This window comes from Ornithorhynchus anatinus, chromosome 4 (assembly GCF_004115215.2).
Source record: "Ornithorhynchus anatinus isolate Pmale09 chromosome 4, mOrnAna1.pri.v4, whole genome shotgun sequence".
Taxonomy (NCBI): domain Eukaryota; kingdom Metazoa; phylum Chordata; class Mammalia; order Monotremata; family Ornithorhynchidae; genus Ornithorhynchus; species Ornithorhynchus anatinus.
Genome location: NC_041731.1, coordinates 27,449,672 through 27,467,965, shown reverse-complemented (window position 1 = coordinate 27,467,965; position 18,294 = coordinate 27,449,672). Strand labels below are relative to the sequence as shown.

At 42.6% G+C, this 18,294-nt stretch overlaps 1 protein-coding gene across 2 annotated transcripts in view; it reads right to left on the bottom strand.

Moving 5' to 3' along the window:
- Window positions 1-18,294, bottom strand: part of PAPPA (pappalysin 1) — a 276,545-nt gene that overhangs the window by 203,365 nt on the left and 54,886 nt on the right. For both annotated transcript variants that reach the window (XM_029063723.2, XM_029063721.2), the window contains exons 3-4: window positions 9,719-9,864; window positions 5,820-6,113 (exon numbers count right to left, since the gene is read on the bottom strand). In XM_029063723.2, the coding sequence (XP_028919556.1) occupies window positions 5,820-6,113; window positions 9,719-9,864 (440 nt within the window). The remainder of the gene's footprint in view (window positions 1-5,819; window positions 6,114-9,718; window positions 9,865-18,294) is intronic.

Below are 18,294 nucleotides of genomic sequence, written 5' to 3'. Positions count from 1 at the left end.
AAGTGAAGTGACTTGCCCAAGGTCACACTGCAGACAAGTGGCAGAGTATATCAACCCCAGCCCCTGATTTGGCTCTGAAATGGCTATTCTCCAGGATTTTGAATTCTTTGAATCCATTCATTCATTCAATCATATTTATTGAGCACTTACTGTGTGCAGAACACTGTATAAAATGTTTGGGAGAGTACAATGTAATAACAAATAAACACATTCTCTGCCCACAGTGAGCATACAGTCTAGATGGGGAGAAAGGCATTAATATAAATAAATAATGATGGATGGCCCATCACTGACCATGGATATTGACATGAAACTGGGATTCTGGGCATTATAGCAGATCTCTGCCTGTCTAGAATACAGAATAAGTGAGTCAAAGAGGGAAAGCAGAACATGGACTCCAGCCCAGTCTTCATTTCCTCATTCTCCTTGTATATTCGCTGAACAAGGAGGGCTACCTGTGACTACTGGGAGATATTTTGCATCTGGAATTGAAAGAAAAGTTGCACAAGCAGTAAAACATGTTTGGGTCAGGTGGAGGAAAAGCGAATGTGGAAAGTGGAGAGGGAGAAGGAGAGAGAGAGAGAGAGAGAATAAGAGAGAGAGAAAGGGATGTGAGGACAGAAAAGAAAAATTATTGCAGCTTCCCAAGATGAGTGATATGTGTGTGTGGGAGGGTTGTTTGTATGAGAGATAAAGGAAGGAAAAAATATAAAGGAGTCACAAAGAGAAATGGAAGAGGAATGGAAGAGGAAACCAGGAAGGAACTAACAAAAGGAACCAGAAGAAAAAAAAATGTATGACCACATTTTAGATGATTTAAATGGTTCTCCAGAGTGATTAATATCACAGCATAATTTTTATTCCACTGGGGACTGATAGAAAGGAGAGAGATCCTTATCAAGTTGTTTCCCTCATTTTTCCAGGAGTGCTGTTCATTCATAGCATCAAAATCAGCGATCACAGCTTGATTTATATCTTGCTGGATTTCCCCCAAGCATTGCCAAATTAGGCTCTCTGCATTTAAACCTTCCCTGAGGGTTTTAAACCTTCCCTGAGGGCTTAGGTGCTGTACCATGATCTTGCACTCCCAGCCTTCCTTAAAGGAGGGAGATATGTTTCAGATAACATTACCCTCCTCATTTCTAGAATCACCAAATTAGTTCCCAGCTCTGAATTCAGCCTCTTGTGGGTGGAGAAAGCCCCCTAAGGTCATGTGGCCTTTGGGTTACAAGATAAGGCACAATCTGTTAAAAGTCATATTAAACCAGGCTATCCCCACTTGGCGGTGCAAGACGGGGCTGTGCATGTGACAGTGTTCCTAACTGTGCTTTTGCTTTGATGTACAAAGTTTGTTTCTAAGACTCACTGACTTAAATATTAGAACCCAATGAAGAGTAGGAATGTTGCCAAAGGCATCAAGAGTTATCCTCTCTGCTTTAAAAAAAATTCAAAAAGCCTCAGACAACTGGTTCAGAGCTGAAGGCACCTCTGTTTAATGTCTACTTTGAAGGATAGACCCTCTAATATGGCCCCACTAATACTGCACGTACTGCAATGTCAGCATTAGCTAGGAGCCTATTTTATTAGTGAGAATCCTACCAGTCATACTACTACTACTACTTCCACCACCATCACCACCACTACTACTAATCATAATAATTGTGGAATTTGTTAAGTATTTAATATGTGACAGTTATTCTCCCCCACCTTCAAAGACTTATTAAAGGCACATCTCCTCCAGGAGGCCTCCCTGACTAAGCCCCCTCCTTTCCTCTTCTCTCACTCCCTGCTGCATCACGTTGACTTGTTCCATTCATTCTTCCACACTCCCAACCCCACAGCACTTATGTACATATCTGTAATTTTTAAAAAATTAATGTTTGTCTTCCCCCTCTAGCCTGTAAGCTTGCTGTGGGCAGGGAGTGTGTCTGTTAATTGTTGCTTTGTACTCTCCCAAGTGCTTAGTACAGTGCTCTGCACACAGTAACTGCTCAGTAAATAAGACTGAATGAATGAACTGAATGAATGAATGGATAGATATAAGGCACTCAAGTTGGACCCAGGCCCTGTCCCTCATGGGGCTCACAGTCTAAATAGAAGGGTGAACATGTATTAATTCATCATTTTGCAGATGAAGAACTGAAACGCAGAAAAGGTAAGTGACTAGCCCAAGGTCACACAGAAGGCAAGTGGCAGTCAGAATTAGAACCCTGGTCCTCTGACTCTCAGGCCCGGCCCAGATCTAACATTAAGCAGTTTTGCTAACAGGACCTATGTAGAAAGTACTTGGAAGCAGAGACTCTGTGTGCAGCCTGAGTCTTTATGTTTCTTCTTTTTATAATGCTGATATTGTAGGGGGTGCGACCAAGCAGGGGAAGTTTTACACAGCTTGGTGACTTTTACTATTGGATAAAGCAAGTTTGGTAGGTTGTGCAATACTTATATCCACCCTCCTGTTTCAGCTGGGGAATAGGTCATTTCTATGTGACCCTCCCTCTATCCTTCTCAGAGGATACATCATACTGGGAAAGTTATACCTGTAATAGGATGGAGAACACAGTGAGGCCATCAGCAGGAGTAAGATGAGGACGCTCTCACTGCTTAATTCATATGTGCCCTTTCAGAATGGACGCTATCTACTTTTAAGCCTTCTGGGTGGGATGCCCTCTGGATGCAGCAGGGATGGGAAGACAGATGTTCTTTGTTGTCCTTCAACTCTTGCAGTCTATCTTCCACCAAATTTATCTGGTTCTTATACAACATCTCCCAGAGCCCCACTTCCAGGTATCATCCTGGTCCAAGTTCTGGTCATATTGCAGCTAGACTATTTTATCTGCCTCCTCCCTGGTCTCAATCAATCAATCAATGAATCAGGGGTGTTTACTGAGGCACTTACTTTGTACACAACCCTATACTAAGTACTTGGTTAAGTACAATGCAATAGAATTGGTATGCATGATCCCTGCCTTGAAAGAGCTTATAATTTAGTGGATTTCCAGATACCAGCCTCTCCCTGTCCTCTCTATGCTACATATCGTTGCACAGATTATCCTCTTGAAGTGTCACTCAGCGCACACCTCTACCTCTCCTTAGGACTCTACACTGATTTTCCTTTTCCTTCCTCATCAAGCAAAAACTTGCATTCAGCTCCAAATCTCTCCACTAATTCTCACCATCTTGCATATCTGCTCTTTCCACCTCCAACTCCCCAGTTTTCCCCATTCCTACCTTCCAAACTGATTTATTAACTGCACTGTGATCTCTAGCTTCCCCTTTCAACCCCTAGCTCACATTATTCCCTTGGTCTGTAACTCCCTTCCTGCCCAAATCGACAGAACTCAGTGCTCTTCTCATATTCAAAGCTCTTCTAAAATACCACCTCCTTCAAAATACTTTCCCTGTCTAATCCCCAAGACCCCAAGTTAAACAAACTGGTCATTTCTTGCACAAACATTTGTTTGTATTAATCCTTGGCACTTGTGTATACATGACTATTCAATCACACATTAAATTACTTATTTTGATTACTGTAGTTGTAAATATTTTAATTCAATTTGATTTGATTTCCCCCTTTTTATATATAAGCTTCCATGTGGACAGTGAACATGCCACTTTTTTCTGTTGTACTCTCCCAAACACTTAGTACAGTGTATTGCATTCAGTGAGTGCTCAATAAATACAACTGCTGCTGCTGCTCCTCCTCCTCCCCCCTCCTCCTTCCCTTCCTTCTCATCACTCCTCTTCTCCCACCCTCCTCCTCCTTCTCCTCCTCCTCCTTCTCCTCCTCCTCCTCCTCCTCCCCCCACCCCACCCCTTTTCCTACCACCACTTCATTAAGAGTAAGAAGAGCAAAGGCCTGGGAAAGAAAAGGAGAAGATGGAGGTAAAAGCAGAAATACAACCTTGTTCGCAGGTTAGCTCCTATCCAGCATCTGAGGCTCGGAGTGGGTCATGGCTTTGTCCAAGATCACACAGCAACCTCTGACTCTCCACCCTGATCTCTCAATGAACATCTCCATCCAATAGGCCTCACTTTCAGATAAAGCTACTATTCCATGGCTCGAACTGAACTGGTCAGTATTGAGAAGTAGACCTCAGTCATTCCACTCTATTGGTAATCTCTGCCCTCGGGTCTGTATCGGTCTCTGTACTTCTTCTTTATGTATATACTTGAACCTATAATTCTTTTGCTCCTAACACTGAGGTATTCATAAGTTCAGATCCACTACCTCTGCCTCTGAACTGTAGGCTCCTGTAGGACATAGACATGCCCTTTACTTGTTTTGCACATTCTCCAAGTGCCTAGTACTGTGCATAGTACTACTCTGTCCAAAACAGGTGCTCAATCAATATTGCTGATACTAACACTGATAATCTTTCAAATTGTGAATTAGTTCCAGCTGCTATTGTCACATCATCTGTCACAGATGCTAAGGAAAACAAGTATTGAGAAGCTTGGTTTGTCTTAAATATGCTTTTGCTGGTGTAAATTTGTTATTGTAGCTCAATTAATTAGTTCTGCTCTTGATGGGTCAATGAGTTGAGGTGTTTTAAGTAAATGTGGACATCAATCACTTGATCTATCTACAATAAAAATGATTTATTTCATGGGATCCTGGTAGCTGGCCATAATTCGTAACCCTCAAAGTGGCAGGCTTGCTTCCAATCCCATGTTATTGTTGACTTGCCATACACATTGAGCTTCTTAGAGGAAAAGTGCCACAAAGAAGTAAAGAAATCAAATCAATGAGGTGACTCGAAAGAAAACAACTTAGCCCATATCTTTCCAGAAACATCGGCTGTCTTTTAGGCTCAGCCATTCCCCAGTATCCAGAATCCTCTAGGAATCGATTTCCCGTACGTTTTAATGCCTTTACCTTTGCTTAAATATTTGGCTCTGGGAGAATCACAGAAAGAGGCTTCAAGTTCCCACATTGTTCCCCAGATTGCATTAAGTACAAAATTCCAAAGCATTTTGCCCTACAGAATTGGATCCCTTCAATCAATTAATTAATCAGTGGTATTTATTGAGCTCTTATTGTGTGCAGAGCACTAGACTAAGCACTTGATAGATATGATTCCTGCACTCAAGGACCTTACAGTCTACCTCTACAGTTCCCTAACAGTTGTACAGTGGTATCATCACAATAGTTTAGATGCAGAAAAGCCCTCAGCTGAAACCTCAAGGAGAATCTTCAGAGCCTGGAATCAATCCAGACTAATAGGATTCACACTATTGCCCGGCCAAAAATCAAACACATATATAAGCAAGTAGTCTCTGAAGCTCACACCAATACCAATGCTGCCTGGCTTCTAGAGGCTTACAATGGATTGACTTGTTCACTAAATGGGACCATGATTTTCTTATACTTCCCTCTTATTTTCATGCCACACCCGCTGTGGTTTATGCTCATGGTCATGGTGGTGGAAGAAAGAACAGAGATGGAAAGGCAGAATCACGCGTTACTCTAATGCATTAGGTATTTAGAATCTGAAGGTGGGAGGCAGGGGAGGAGTACGTAATGTTACTTTGGGCATAGCTATCTTGAAAAAAAAGATAAGAAGAAGAAGCTTTAACTCTCAATCCCTGACCAATTGCAATAAAATTGTCCTGTGGCAATCAAAACTATCAAGGAAAGAAAACAATGACTTTCAGATCGGGAGTCAGTGATATGGTGAACCCTAATATACAAGGCTAAAAAGTCTTGGGATCTCAGGTCTCAATCCCAGTTTTGCATCCCTTTGAAAGCCCATTTGTTTGATTCTCTGTTGCTGTTGTCTTAAAGACTTCACCGATGTAGGAGGAGCTGGAGTACGCACCTGCATAGCTCATGAAGTTGTTGAAAGGGGTGTTGAGGAAGCTATGAAAGCCGCAAGTGTCATTCCCTGGCCCAGGGTCTCCACAGAGCTTGTGTTTTGGTGCCGGATTGGTGTCACTGCACAGATCTCCAGTCTCGAAGGAAGGTTCTGTCTCCATGCACGGGTCACTGCAGGACTGGATTTCTGAGATGCCCCGGAAAACGTGGTAGAGGCCCAGGCTGTGGCCAATCTCATGGATCATTGTGTGTGTGTGGCCAGGGATACCATAGAACGATGGGTTCAGCACAATGCCTCCTGGGGGTGGGGGGTAAGGGAAAGAATGAAGAAGAGAGAACTCGAATTGGTTGTTTCTCTGTAGCACATATCACAGTCATTCCACAAAAGATCATTGTGTAAAAGCGATGGATGACTAACATCATCACTGGCTTTCTCCACTCTGTGGCATTCCCATCTTATTTTGTCATTCTATCTGTTACAGTTTCATTTCTCCCAATACACTGAATGATTAGAGAAGCAGAATGGCCTACTGGATAGAGCATAGGCCTGGGAGTCCAAAAGACCTGGGTTTTAATCCAAGCTCCATCACTTGTCTGCTGTGTGACCTTGGGCAAGTCACTTCACTTCTTTGTGCCTCAGTTACCTCATCTATAAACTGGGTTTTAAGACTGTCAAAAAGTCTTAAAGACTGGTATTAAGGGTTTTAATACCATAGTCCCATATGGTACAGGGACTGTGTCCAGCCTGGTTAGCTTATATCCACCGAAGAGCTTAATACAGCATCTGGTACAGAGTAAGCACTTAGCAAATACAATAGAAAAAATTAGAAACTGACCCTAATTACATTTTACTCAACACCCAGGACCCATATTCGTGCTCAATCCAAGTGAAATGATTCCAAAGAAGGACTCTAGCTTTAAACCTTGTATTCAGACAAATAGCACTGGGAATTCTCTTAGCTTATACCTTCCTTCATGGCAGGTCTGAAGTTTTGCTATGTTGTGATTAGTACATAGTGAAGTGCCTTAACTATGCTCAGCTCCCAAGAAATATTCTCTAATGCAGTTGCTGTTATACACTTCATCACCATCATCTTCATCATCATCATTATCATCACTCTGCATAGTGGGGCTTAGGTATGATAGCAATGTATTCTGAGATACTAGATACTAAATACTAGATACTAAACTTTTGGACATGAGTTCCATGACATCATCAGAATGCCCTTAGGGAATAATGGAATGTGGCCAGGCATTGAAGTGCTCTCGGCTGGGATGGACCATGTGATGAAAAAGACGGACATGTTCCAGGACAGCAGGGGAATGTTACATGAGGGAAAAGGGATGGACCACTGAAGCTGCATGTACCATGATTTTTTTAAAAAAACAAAAACCATTTTCACTCTTTCACTGAAACAGTCATGCCCACTTTTATCCCTGCTATGTGCCACTGACTTTTAAGCCCAATGAAAAAAGTACTACAAAGGAGGATTAGATTCTTTTCATATTTCCTACTATTCATAGAAGTAGCACCCAAGAAAAGCGAAAAGTGTGAAAACAGCTTCCTCAGCTTTAAAATTCAAATGTGGTGACAGAAGGTTAATATTTAGGTCTAAGCACACTTTCTAGTGGCCAATTAAAGCAAAGAAAACCTATTTAAGCAAGAGTGATGGTGAAATAGAAATTGGTTGTAATGCCTTGTTAATTTAGAATACCAAGATTGAAGCAAAGTGTTGGAAGCAGAAATTTTATCACTGGCTAAACTGCTGAGATGATGAGTTCATTAAGTTATGACACATCACAGGTTTTATTAATTCTGTTCTGCTCATGACTGCTCTTGCGAAGATAAAGGAGTATGAATGAGCATGTGGGGAGAGGAGAGATTGAGGCAGGAAATCTCTATTAATTATTCTGTCAGAAACAATATAAAACATGCTTCTTTTTTGTTTCTTAGGACGTGCTAACCCAATGCTAGGAAAAGTAGACTGAATCACAGTGAAGGTGAGCAAATGGAATTGGGTGGATACAAGATCAACCAGCCAGGAATTTGGGAACTGTTGCTTAAGCTATATATTTCTCACAGCTGTCAAGTTAAAATCAGTTGCAGTTTTCAAGAGGGGATTTTTAACGTGCCAAACAATCTATTTTCCACAGTTTAGATCTGGACTTGGTTGCATAATTCAGTGTTTATTAAATTCGTACTGGCTTTATAGATTGGCTTTATAAACTTGGGAAAGAAAAGGGATGATTAAAAATTAATAATCCCAGCCCAAGTAAGGAGCAGGACACTATGAGAGCTATGATTGGAAATTCATTTCTTTTCAGTACCTGTGGAGAATAGACTTCAGGCTATCAGATAAAAGATGCCCACTGAAATTCTGCTTGATCCAGTCTATAAATTCAGTCAGCATAATGAAAGCATTTCATTTTGGGGTGTCATGGACCATTTTCTCTGAATGTGTAGGAACACAGGCTGATGCAAAACTGACCACACTCCATCCTATAAGAGGTGCTAAAAGAGGTGGTCAGAGCCTTAGCTGTGGAGATTTTATAAACTTCTCCAGACCTGACTTATGAGGTGGGAGAGGCTAAGGGATTTTAGCTGCTAGTTTATAGGTGGTGGTGGCATGGCAAATTTATTCCATAGCTTGATGTGGGTTCTCACTACTCTTCCTGCATCCCCCAACCCTCCACTATGCAGCATGGTGACTTGAGGTTTTGTGCTACTCCAACTCCAACAAGAGGGCAAGAGGTTTGGGAGCCTTGGCTAGAATGGAGAAAGGCTGAAGGGGAGTCAAGAAGAGGAATGCACCTCTCCCCGTCCCCACCAATTACACTCTCAGGGGTGCTTTGAGCCAGAAGGTTTTTTAAGTAGGAGTGGTGGCAGGTAGAAATGGTTGGGGACCCCATGTGCCAGCACATAAAGCAATCTCTTGGTTTCTCTGTCCAATCTTGCCTTCACTCAGAGTTGCTGTAGGGGATGGATGAGAAATACATTTTTGGGAAATCGGATCTTACCCTTGCTGAGCAACTTAATGCAGTCTGCCAGGAATAAAATATGATTCAAGATTTCAGAAGTCAGCTGAAAGCCTCTTAAAATACAGATTGATGAAGTAGCCCAGTAACAAAAGGCAAGCTCTGATACTTCAATTTGAACCTCAAATGGTGGACTCTAAAATGAAGGATTGTGAATTTTGCTGAAATTGGGAGGAGAGAGGAAATTTTCTCTTTGTTCTTTGAAATTTGGTTCTTTGAAAATTTCCCGAGTGGTTTTGCTATGGATCATCAGAGTGCTGGAATGAATGTGTGTCTGTGTTAAGCCCACCCTAAACCTTTTTCCTTTTTTTTCCTTTAAGTTCTTCTAGCAACCCTCTATAGCAAAATGGATCGACCTAACTCTGTTTTTGCAATGCCCAAGAGTTATAAATAAGCTTTGGCTACCAGACCAACCAGAGTTCACATTATTTCTACTTTTGCTTCTGAAAATTTGAAGCTGAAATCTTTTTCAGTTTGCCATTTGTCCAGAGACCCAGCACAAAGGGGATATGACTGACAAAAACACGTTTCTTAAATGGGAGTTCAGAGTTGCTCAATTCAACCTATCTCAATAGAATGCCACCTCTTCCCCAAGCCTGCCTGATGGGCTAAGACCCTATAAAGTTGCTTCCCTTCAAAGGTGAAATATTCTCAGCCTGACATCATCTTGAAATATCACAATATGCTCTGGATTTATAATCTAATATTTTTCCTGGTTGTGAGCCAGTAACTGGGAATCATGGAATTATTATTAGTGTTTTTTATGACTCTATAAGACTATTACTGGAATGATAAGACATTAGAAGTGAGCTAATATGTAACTGGCTTACCTCCCAGTGGGGAAACCTCCCAGCCTGTGAGACTCACCTAAATGCATAAGGGCCTCCTTGTCCCAAGGCCAGGTTGCTACTCCTGCCAACTCCTCCTCAGAGGAGTTTGCAAAGAAGATGTTGAGGTGTGTAGATCCATCTAGTTTGAGTATGTTCTTCAATTCGTTGACATCTAAATAAGCTCTGCAACAGAAACAAAATCCTCAGCTATTATCTCTGTGAGAGAACCAGGGAGCTTTTGAGGATGCTCCAGTGGATCCCAGGAGAAACATATCGTTTAACTCAGGCTTGCAGAGAGATGCATACAAAAGTCATTTGGCCCAGAAAAATCCCATCAGATTTCCTCTAGTCCTTCCCACACTTACCAATGTCACAATGGTGATGCATCAGACGTCATTACTCTCCCTTTGCATATGGAGAAACCAACTTGTCTAAGTTACAAAGTGAGTCATTGGAAGAATTTGGACTGAAACCCAGGACTTCAGGCTCCCAATCCACCAGATGACTCTCCATCCAGAATGCTTCATGGAGAATGATGGATTGAGAAACAAATATGTAGAGCATCACAAACCCCTACCTTGTGCATCCCTAACCCAGTCAAATAACAACTCCCCAACAAAATTTCCCAAATTAGAAAGCACAGGAGGCAGGTCTAGCCTGGGGTCACTAAACTGGGATTCTTCAGTGGTTGTGACTGTGGATCTCTTGTAGTCAATTAATCAATCAGTGGTATTTACTGAGCACTTACTATGTAAAGAGCTCTTTGCTAAGTGCTTGGGAGAATACAAAAAAACGTAGTTGACAGACACATTCCCTTCCACCAAGGAGTTTGCAGCCTAGAGGACAAGTGGAGTTACCAAGATGCTCCCAAAAGGACACACTCATTGCTCCTCTCTGCTGCCAGCTATCATACTTAGGTGTTGGCCTTACATGATAAAAGTAGTGGACAGCAGGAATTTCTGAATACTTGAAAGTTGTCTCTTCCTTTAGACTGTAAATTCATTATAGGCAGAGAATGCGTCTGCTAATTTTGTTGTATTGTACTTTCCCAAGCACTTAGTACAGTGCTTTGCACATAGTAAGCACTCAATAAATACCACTGATTGATTGATTGATCAGTTACATGCCCACCCACCTCCACAACTGGTCTCTCAGTATAGTTTACCCCTACACCTGACTCCTCCAAGGCCTTTGTCCTCTATCATTAGAAGGTTGGAAAGGTGTTTTGTCAGCAATAGAAATGTGTGAGATACAGCTGGGTCAGTAGGCAAATGAGCCAGGAGCAGGGCCCCTTTCTCATGAGCATCTTTGTAGCTCCCACATCTCTCATACCTTGTGTGCCTTGAGTTTCTGGAGGTGATCATCCATTCCTGCTAATTAATGCACTTGCCATCACTGCCACTTCCTAAATCAGTGTTTAGTGACCTGCACAATGGGGACATCTGACCACAGCTGATACTCTATTTGTCATCCCACCATTATGTTTTTACCCTAATCCCAGTAGTCCCTGAAATTATCTTAGATCTTATATTTCTTTTATAAATATCAGAAATGACTTAATCCAAGTGACAGAAAGAGTACTAAGGGATTTATGGAGCTAAAAGGCACCTGTAGATGGTCCTGAAGTTCTTAAATATGAGTAGTCGGTGCTCAGGAGTAACTCAGTAAATCAGTAGTGACCCTCAGGATGAAGACCTAAAATAAACAAGCAGGAGGCTTATAAAGAAATTGTTTATTCTCAGCTTCTGTTTTGGTTTTGAGGTCCTGGGTTGGTTGGGAGCTTTGAGAGGGTGTGTTGCAGCTGGTATAGCTAACTTCCTATGTGCCAAGCACTGTACTAAGCGCTATAGTAGAAATATGATAATCAGGTTAGACAGTCCCTGTCCCTCATGAAGCTCGTGGTCTAAGTGAGAGATGCTTTATTTCCATTTTATAGATGAAGAAAATGAGGCACAGAGAGGTCAAATAACTTGCCTCAGATCACCCAGCAAGCAAATGGCAGAGCCTGGATTAGAACGCTGGTCCTCTGATTCCTAGGTCTGTGTTTTGTTTCACTAGACCATGCTGCTTCCCGGTATGCTGCAGGGAGACACTTGGGTTACCTGAGCTGAGTGAAATGGGAAGAGGGAGGAAAAGCAGGTTTGACAGGAAAGAGAAGGTAACCTGGAGAATGGGAGGAAGGTCAATGGGACTTTTGACTGTCTGATATTTTTCTGGCCTTCAGCTTTACAAAGACTCTTTGCTGAGCTGTCCTGTGTCAACTGTGTTGCATCCAGGGAGGTGCAGTGAAGCAGAGAGAAGCAATGGCTAGGGGAAGGGGAGAAGAGAGGGCCAGGTCCTAACAGACCCTGGAAGCAAAAATCGAAAGGAGAAATTTCTGGTTAAAGTTATGTTGGTGCAGAGTGAAAGCCTACTCTCCTCTCTGGATGCCTCTTGAGCTAAGCAGCAATCACTGCTGAGATTGTCAGATATGTTTAGACTTTAAAAAATACTCTATGTAAAAGCCACAGACTTGGGTCCCTAGGAGGGAGACCCAGAGGTAAGAAGTGCAGGCTGGGTTTTTTCTTTACTTTCACCCAGTCCCTCTTGGGTTCTCAGCAGATATAGCTATCTGCTCACTGGAGTCTTCCTAAGCAACAGGATTGCAAGACTCCCTGCAGAAAGGCCTCCCGGAGAAGGCAAGGCATAATCTTTCTTATCCATGATTGCCGGGACCCATGAGGACAAAGCCACCACATTGCTATGAGCTTCACAGTCCTCTGGGGGTCCCCCAATGCCCAGGACAGCCTCCCCTCTCCCCATCAATACCATGGGAGGGCAGACCTGCTCTTTGCAGGAGCAGTGGGGGCTCAGAAGCCTGCACCAATTTTTAGAATTGTTAGAGTATCTATAAATGTTGGAGCTAATACTTTGCCTGGGGAGGCACTGTGGTTCCTCCCAAATCCTATCTCCTGGAGCAGTTGGGAGCCTGAGGACTGCCCCCTCCAGATACTGTTCAGTTACCCTATTTGGTATGCTTAAAATCCGATGAATTTTAATATGATCCCATTGTCTGCCATTTACTGTTCGTAATCTACTGCAGTTTTTAAGTATCTGACTGCCCCAACCTAGATTGTCAGGCATGTGTGGCTTGTGTGTGCCTGACCTAATTCCCTTGTTCATTTTAGCACTTTATTACAGTACCTGGCAAAGTAGTTAATAAGGTCCAAAGCTAGCTAGTTTTGTCACAGCAGCTGGGAAATGGAATCAGGAAAAATGGAAAAATCTCTGTTTTTCACACAGATGCATACCAGGCTGGGAACATAAGCATATGTCCAAAGCAAGTTAACTCCCCTTGCCTCATCTCCCCCAACATAGTGTAGATTAACCACACCTCCTTTAGAGATACTATGGGGCATGTTTTTCACAAGTATTAGTGAATAATTCACTTTGGCATTAAAGACAAACACAGTCTAATAGTGTTCCTCAGACATTACACATTCTTGTAAATGAGTAACTCCCATTGAATATATAGATAAGGCAGTTAAAGGGACTCATTTCAGGATCTCAGGGATGAGAGACTGACCTATGACAGACCGACCCACATTCAAAACCAACAAACCAAAAAAAAAAAAAAACTTCAAGAAAAGGAACAATTATCACAACTTTGTAAGTATCTCTGGTGGTCTGGGCATGGGTGGGTGGGTGTTGGAAGCAAAGTCCATTTCAGGGCTGATTCACAGGGGGTTCTTGTGCCTAAACTGAACAGCCATGGCAAGCTAGTTACATGTTCCGGGACTTGCCAGAAATTTAACCAATCAGTATTTTGCAGGCATATTTCTCCTAAGGTCTTTTCTCTCAGTTGCTTTTGAATTTATATGGAAACATCCAGGAATGTGAAATCGTTTTTCAAATGCATTCATTCATTAAGTCATTCATTCATTCATGCATGCATACATGTATTCAATAATATTAGTTGAGGGTTTACTATGTTCAGAGCCCTGTACTATGCACTTAGGAAATGCAATAAAAGATAAAGATTTGGTTTCTGCCTTCAAAGAGCTTAGCATTTAATGATGGAGACAGGCAGTTACAAATTGCATACTTACAGTGGGAGCAAGAGGAAAACTAGAATCATTGAAAGCAGAAGTATGGAAAAATGGCATTAATGAATAACAAGATTAAGAAACGGTACACATAAATCAATTATCCTACAACTGTGCTAAGTGTGACCATATTCATGTAAGGGTTAAGCCTGGTTGGTGGGGTTCATGTGACTTGAGGAATACCTTCTAGAGGAGGTGGGTTTTCAGGAGGCTTTGAGACTGGTAGGGTTGTGGTCTGTCATATTTGAATGGGGGGCGGGGGGAAGGGGCGGGGAGTTTGACAAAGTGGAAAGGAAATGAGCAATGGGAAAGAGACAGGAGAGTCCAGAATGAGATATAATAAGAAGGTGAGTTTAAGAGGATATTCATTATGCAACTAAAACCCTCAAGTGACTCAGGAAGTGAATGAAAATAGAAATCAAGCCAACTTTTCCAGCCCCCAGTTCAGCCATGGGTCAGGCTTGGGTGAACTCTTTATTTTATGCAAACTAGTTGTACTGCCGAAGTTCAAAGTTAGCTCTCTCAGGTGAGGACTGCCTTTGTTATTCGTGGTCTTTGAACACAATCCCAAAGTCTGGAAATGCTCATTGGAGGAAAAATCAATGTGAAATGATTTTGTTTTGAATGCATTCTTTTTCATTTTTATTTTTCTAAATCAATTGTCGAAGCCACTTCTTCCAAGGAGTGTGATTCTTGGTCCAATTAAAGTCTCTCCTTCTGCGAGAGTATGTGTGAGAGACACATGATGATGAACTGAATATGTTCACTGCAATAGACTGGGTTCCTTTCATAGTTTGTGAGGCCTTCATTTCCCGCTAGGAGACTTCATGAACTAGAGCTGGCTCAGCCTCAAGATTTTGCTTTCTATCCCTAGAGGACCCCCCCAATGGAAAACAGGTTCACATTTCTCTAATAGTTCTCCTGCCACTGACTGAAGTCATCTGCTCCAAAATAGTTCAGGGCTGGGGGACCCAGCCCCCACTGACTCACTGAGAAAGGGAAAGCTTTGGGGATTTTTTTTTCCTGTTTTCCATTGCTGTGTTTATCGGGATGTGAACGCCTATAGTGGGGCCCCTTGTGGGGAAGGACCAGTGTCTCCTTCCTCAGTATGCTAAAATTGTAAGGTTTCCTTTCCTATTCTCCAAATGCCTCTGCGCTTTCTAGATACTTGCCTTTTGGTTAGTGCATGGTGTCGGGGGGAGGGGAAGGAGAGGGAAAGAGAGGGCCTGTGATGACTCTTTCTTGCACACTGTGTGGTTGTTGTGTAAGTGTGCAAGGAAGTGAGTGTGCACATGAACAAGCAGGATCTTGCTTGTGCTGGCAGGAGGCAGAATCTGCAGGACCCAAGGACTCACCCCAGCTGTATAGTCTCTTCTCTGTCTCCAACAGCTTTGCCTTCTCTGTCCTACATTCCTGTAGAAGCCGTGCTGCCACTTCCTAATTCTTGGCTGTCATTTTGCCTGCTCTTCTAACCTACTCACCTCCCGACAACCTTGCTTTGATTCCCCCTTCTTTTGAGCTGCTCTTGACCAATCTTCTCCGTGCAAAAAGAGGCATTGCTACTACAGTCCTAGCTCACTCCCTCCCCCATGCCCTTGAAAGCTCTAAAGTGTAAAAATGGCATCTCACATGGTTCAGTTTAGCTTAGGGTTTAGAGAGGGTATATAGCATAGAGAAATTGAGGCAATGAGGCAGTGGGAATATGAAGTGTTAGCTCCGAAGGGGGACTTCGGTAAGTGTTGGGTCAGGTGAATATAGAAGTTTGCACTGTAGTGGGGACGGGGGTGATGAAAGAGCTCTTGTGAGCCTGGCTTTTGCTCAAGGGTCTAGAGGGAGAGAGGTATGTGTGTTTCTACAGAATGACATCTACCAGGAGATTGGACAAAGTGAGGGGATAAATTATTGAGCTATATCTATGAGTGATTACACGGAGATTATAATGTATTTGTTGAATCCTACACAGTTTCAACTTGGTGGGTTGGAATAGCAGGTAGAAAGTGAGGAGAATGAACTGGGGGTGGGTTAAGCAGAAGATTCGAGTGAAGGGGTAGGAAGTGTTGGTGGATGTCAGAGCTCTATGGACTGTAAAAGGCCGAAGTTAGTAGGATGTGGTTGTGAAGTAGTAGGGCTCCGAATCCATTTCTGAGAGTGTCTCTTCTTCTCTCTTCTTTTTACATTTCAAGATATGATCAATCAATCAATGGTATTTATTGAGCCCTTCCTTGTGTAGAGCACTGAATTAAGCACTTGGGACAGTAAAATACAATAGAATCAGCAGACATATTCGCTGTCCATAATGAGCTTACAGTCTAGAGGATACGATATGATACAGTGTTTGATAACAGCCTCTCTATATCCATCCCATTCCCCAGCACATTCCACAAAGACCACCACCACAGTCATAACCTTGCCCAGTGAACTCAGAAATCTAGAGGCTGCAAACACCTCCCTGGAGTAAATGTGAGAAGCAGCTAGGTGTAGTGGATAAAGCATGGATCTTGGAGTCAGAAGGACCTGGGCTCTGAACCCAGCTCTGCCACTTGAATGCTGTGTGACCTTGGACAAGTCAGTTAACCTCTCTGTGCCTCAGTTACCTCATCTGTAAAATGGGGATTAAAACTGTGGGACCCATATGGGACAAGGTCTATGTCCAACCTGATTACCTTGTATCTACCACAGCGCTTAGAACAGCGCTTGACACATAGTAAGCACTTAACAAATACCATCATCATCATCCCACCCCACTGCCCAAATATTATTACTGCTGTTGCTGCTGCTGCTGCCGCTGCCTATTTGCTCTTGGTTACAACTACCTGGTTCGGGGAAACTCTGCACCTTATTCACTCTCAAGGTTATGTGAGCCCCGTGACGGAGGACATAATGTCTATCGCATGGGCCCGTGCCAAAGGGGGCCATGGAATCTGGCTTCTCCATCCCTGCCAAAATCACATTTCAAAGCCATGAGTGCAGTCTTGGAGAGGGATCAAAGCCCTTCAACTGTCATTAGAATATTTCCTTTATGCATCTCGCAGAGAGTGCCAGCAACATATTTCATAAATGTATTGGCCTAAGATGGTACAACTCCAATATAAACCTGAATGGGGGAACTGTCAGGGCAAGTTTTATTGAAGGGGAAAAGAAAAAGAAAAACATGAAAAAAAGAAAGCTTCAACTGGCCATGGGTGCTCTTGTAATAGGAAGAACTTGTGAACTCCTGAGTTTCTCCAGCTCTGAGAGTGGAATGGGACCTCAGTTGGGTATTGTGAAACAGCAATCGGCTCTAAGCCCAGCAGGACTATGGACCATGACAGATCACTGGAGAATCCTGAATCCAGTGGGTTTGGGTTCCTACTTGTTTATGTTATTTCTAATTTATTTGTATTAGTGTCCATCTCCCCCTCTAGACTGTAAGCTCATTGTGGGCAGGAAATGTGTTGGATATATTGTTATTCTGTACTTTCCCAAGCACTTAGCACTGTGCTCTGCACACAGTAAGCACTCAATAAATATGACCGATGCACTATTTCCACCCCAAAGTTTACTCACAGGCAGGCTCCTCCAGTGTCTGTGCTAGGCCTCTCTAGTCATGCCAGTGTGTTTAGGGAGGTCATGACCCATTCATAATTATGAAGCATGGCATCCATTTTATCTAGTGACTTTCACCACTATACCATGAGCCCTAATACCTCTCCAATTCCCCAGTGGCAAAAGGATCTGCTTTCACTAAAGCACACCTCATCTCTAGCCAACAGGCCCCCATTCCCATGAGGCAAACCTTTAATCAGGCTCCTCTTGGAATTCCAATTCTGTCTCTAAATAATACTCCCAAGACTGCAAGTGCAAGAGTGATATGTGAGTTTCAGGAATGGCTATTCCATTTGAAAGCCAATCAACCTGTGGGAAAATGGTTATCAGAAAATGAAATCCAAGCAATTCAAACAAGTCACAGTACATGCCAGGTCTCAAGGTGTTTGTACCAGGATTTTCCTCTCACTAGCCCCGCATTCTAAATTATCATCTCTGTCCAATCTGCACCTATCAGAGGATTTTAATGAGCCAGGCTTCGTTCCCCTGATTTATGTGATCATCAGAAATGCATCCATTACTCTAGACTTTCAAAACATTAATGGAAAAGAAAACAACAAAAAAGTCCTTTGTGGGATTAAATTCCTGTAATCTTTGATGATCTGTTGTTGCAATTACTGCTTTTATATTTCTGCATCAGAAAGGGGGTACAAAACTTAGAAATGAGTCCTTATCTATGCTGTGGACTGCTGATTCTCTCATCCTTTTACTATAGACTTCAACATTTCCGCTCCCGAGCCTGAAGCATTTGCGGAAAATAGACTTGCTTTCTTTTGTTGCTTGTGGCAAAGCCTAAGGGTTAGCAGTTCAGGTAGCCTCATTGTTGCTCTCTATCACAGCAATATTCTAGTAGATCTCCCTGCCTCCATTCTTTCCCCTTCCCAGTTCATGCCTCACTATGTTGCCTGGATCATTTTTAAAACATCTTTCAAAATAACCCCCC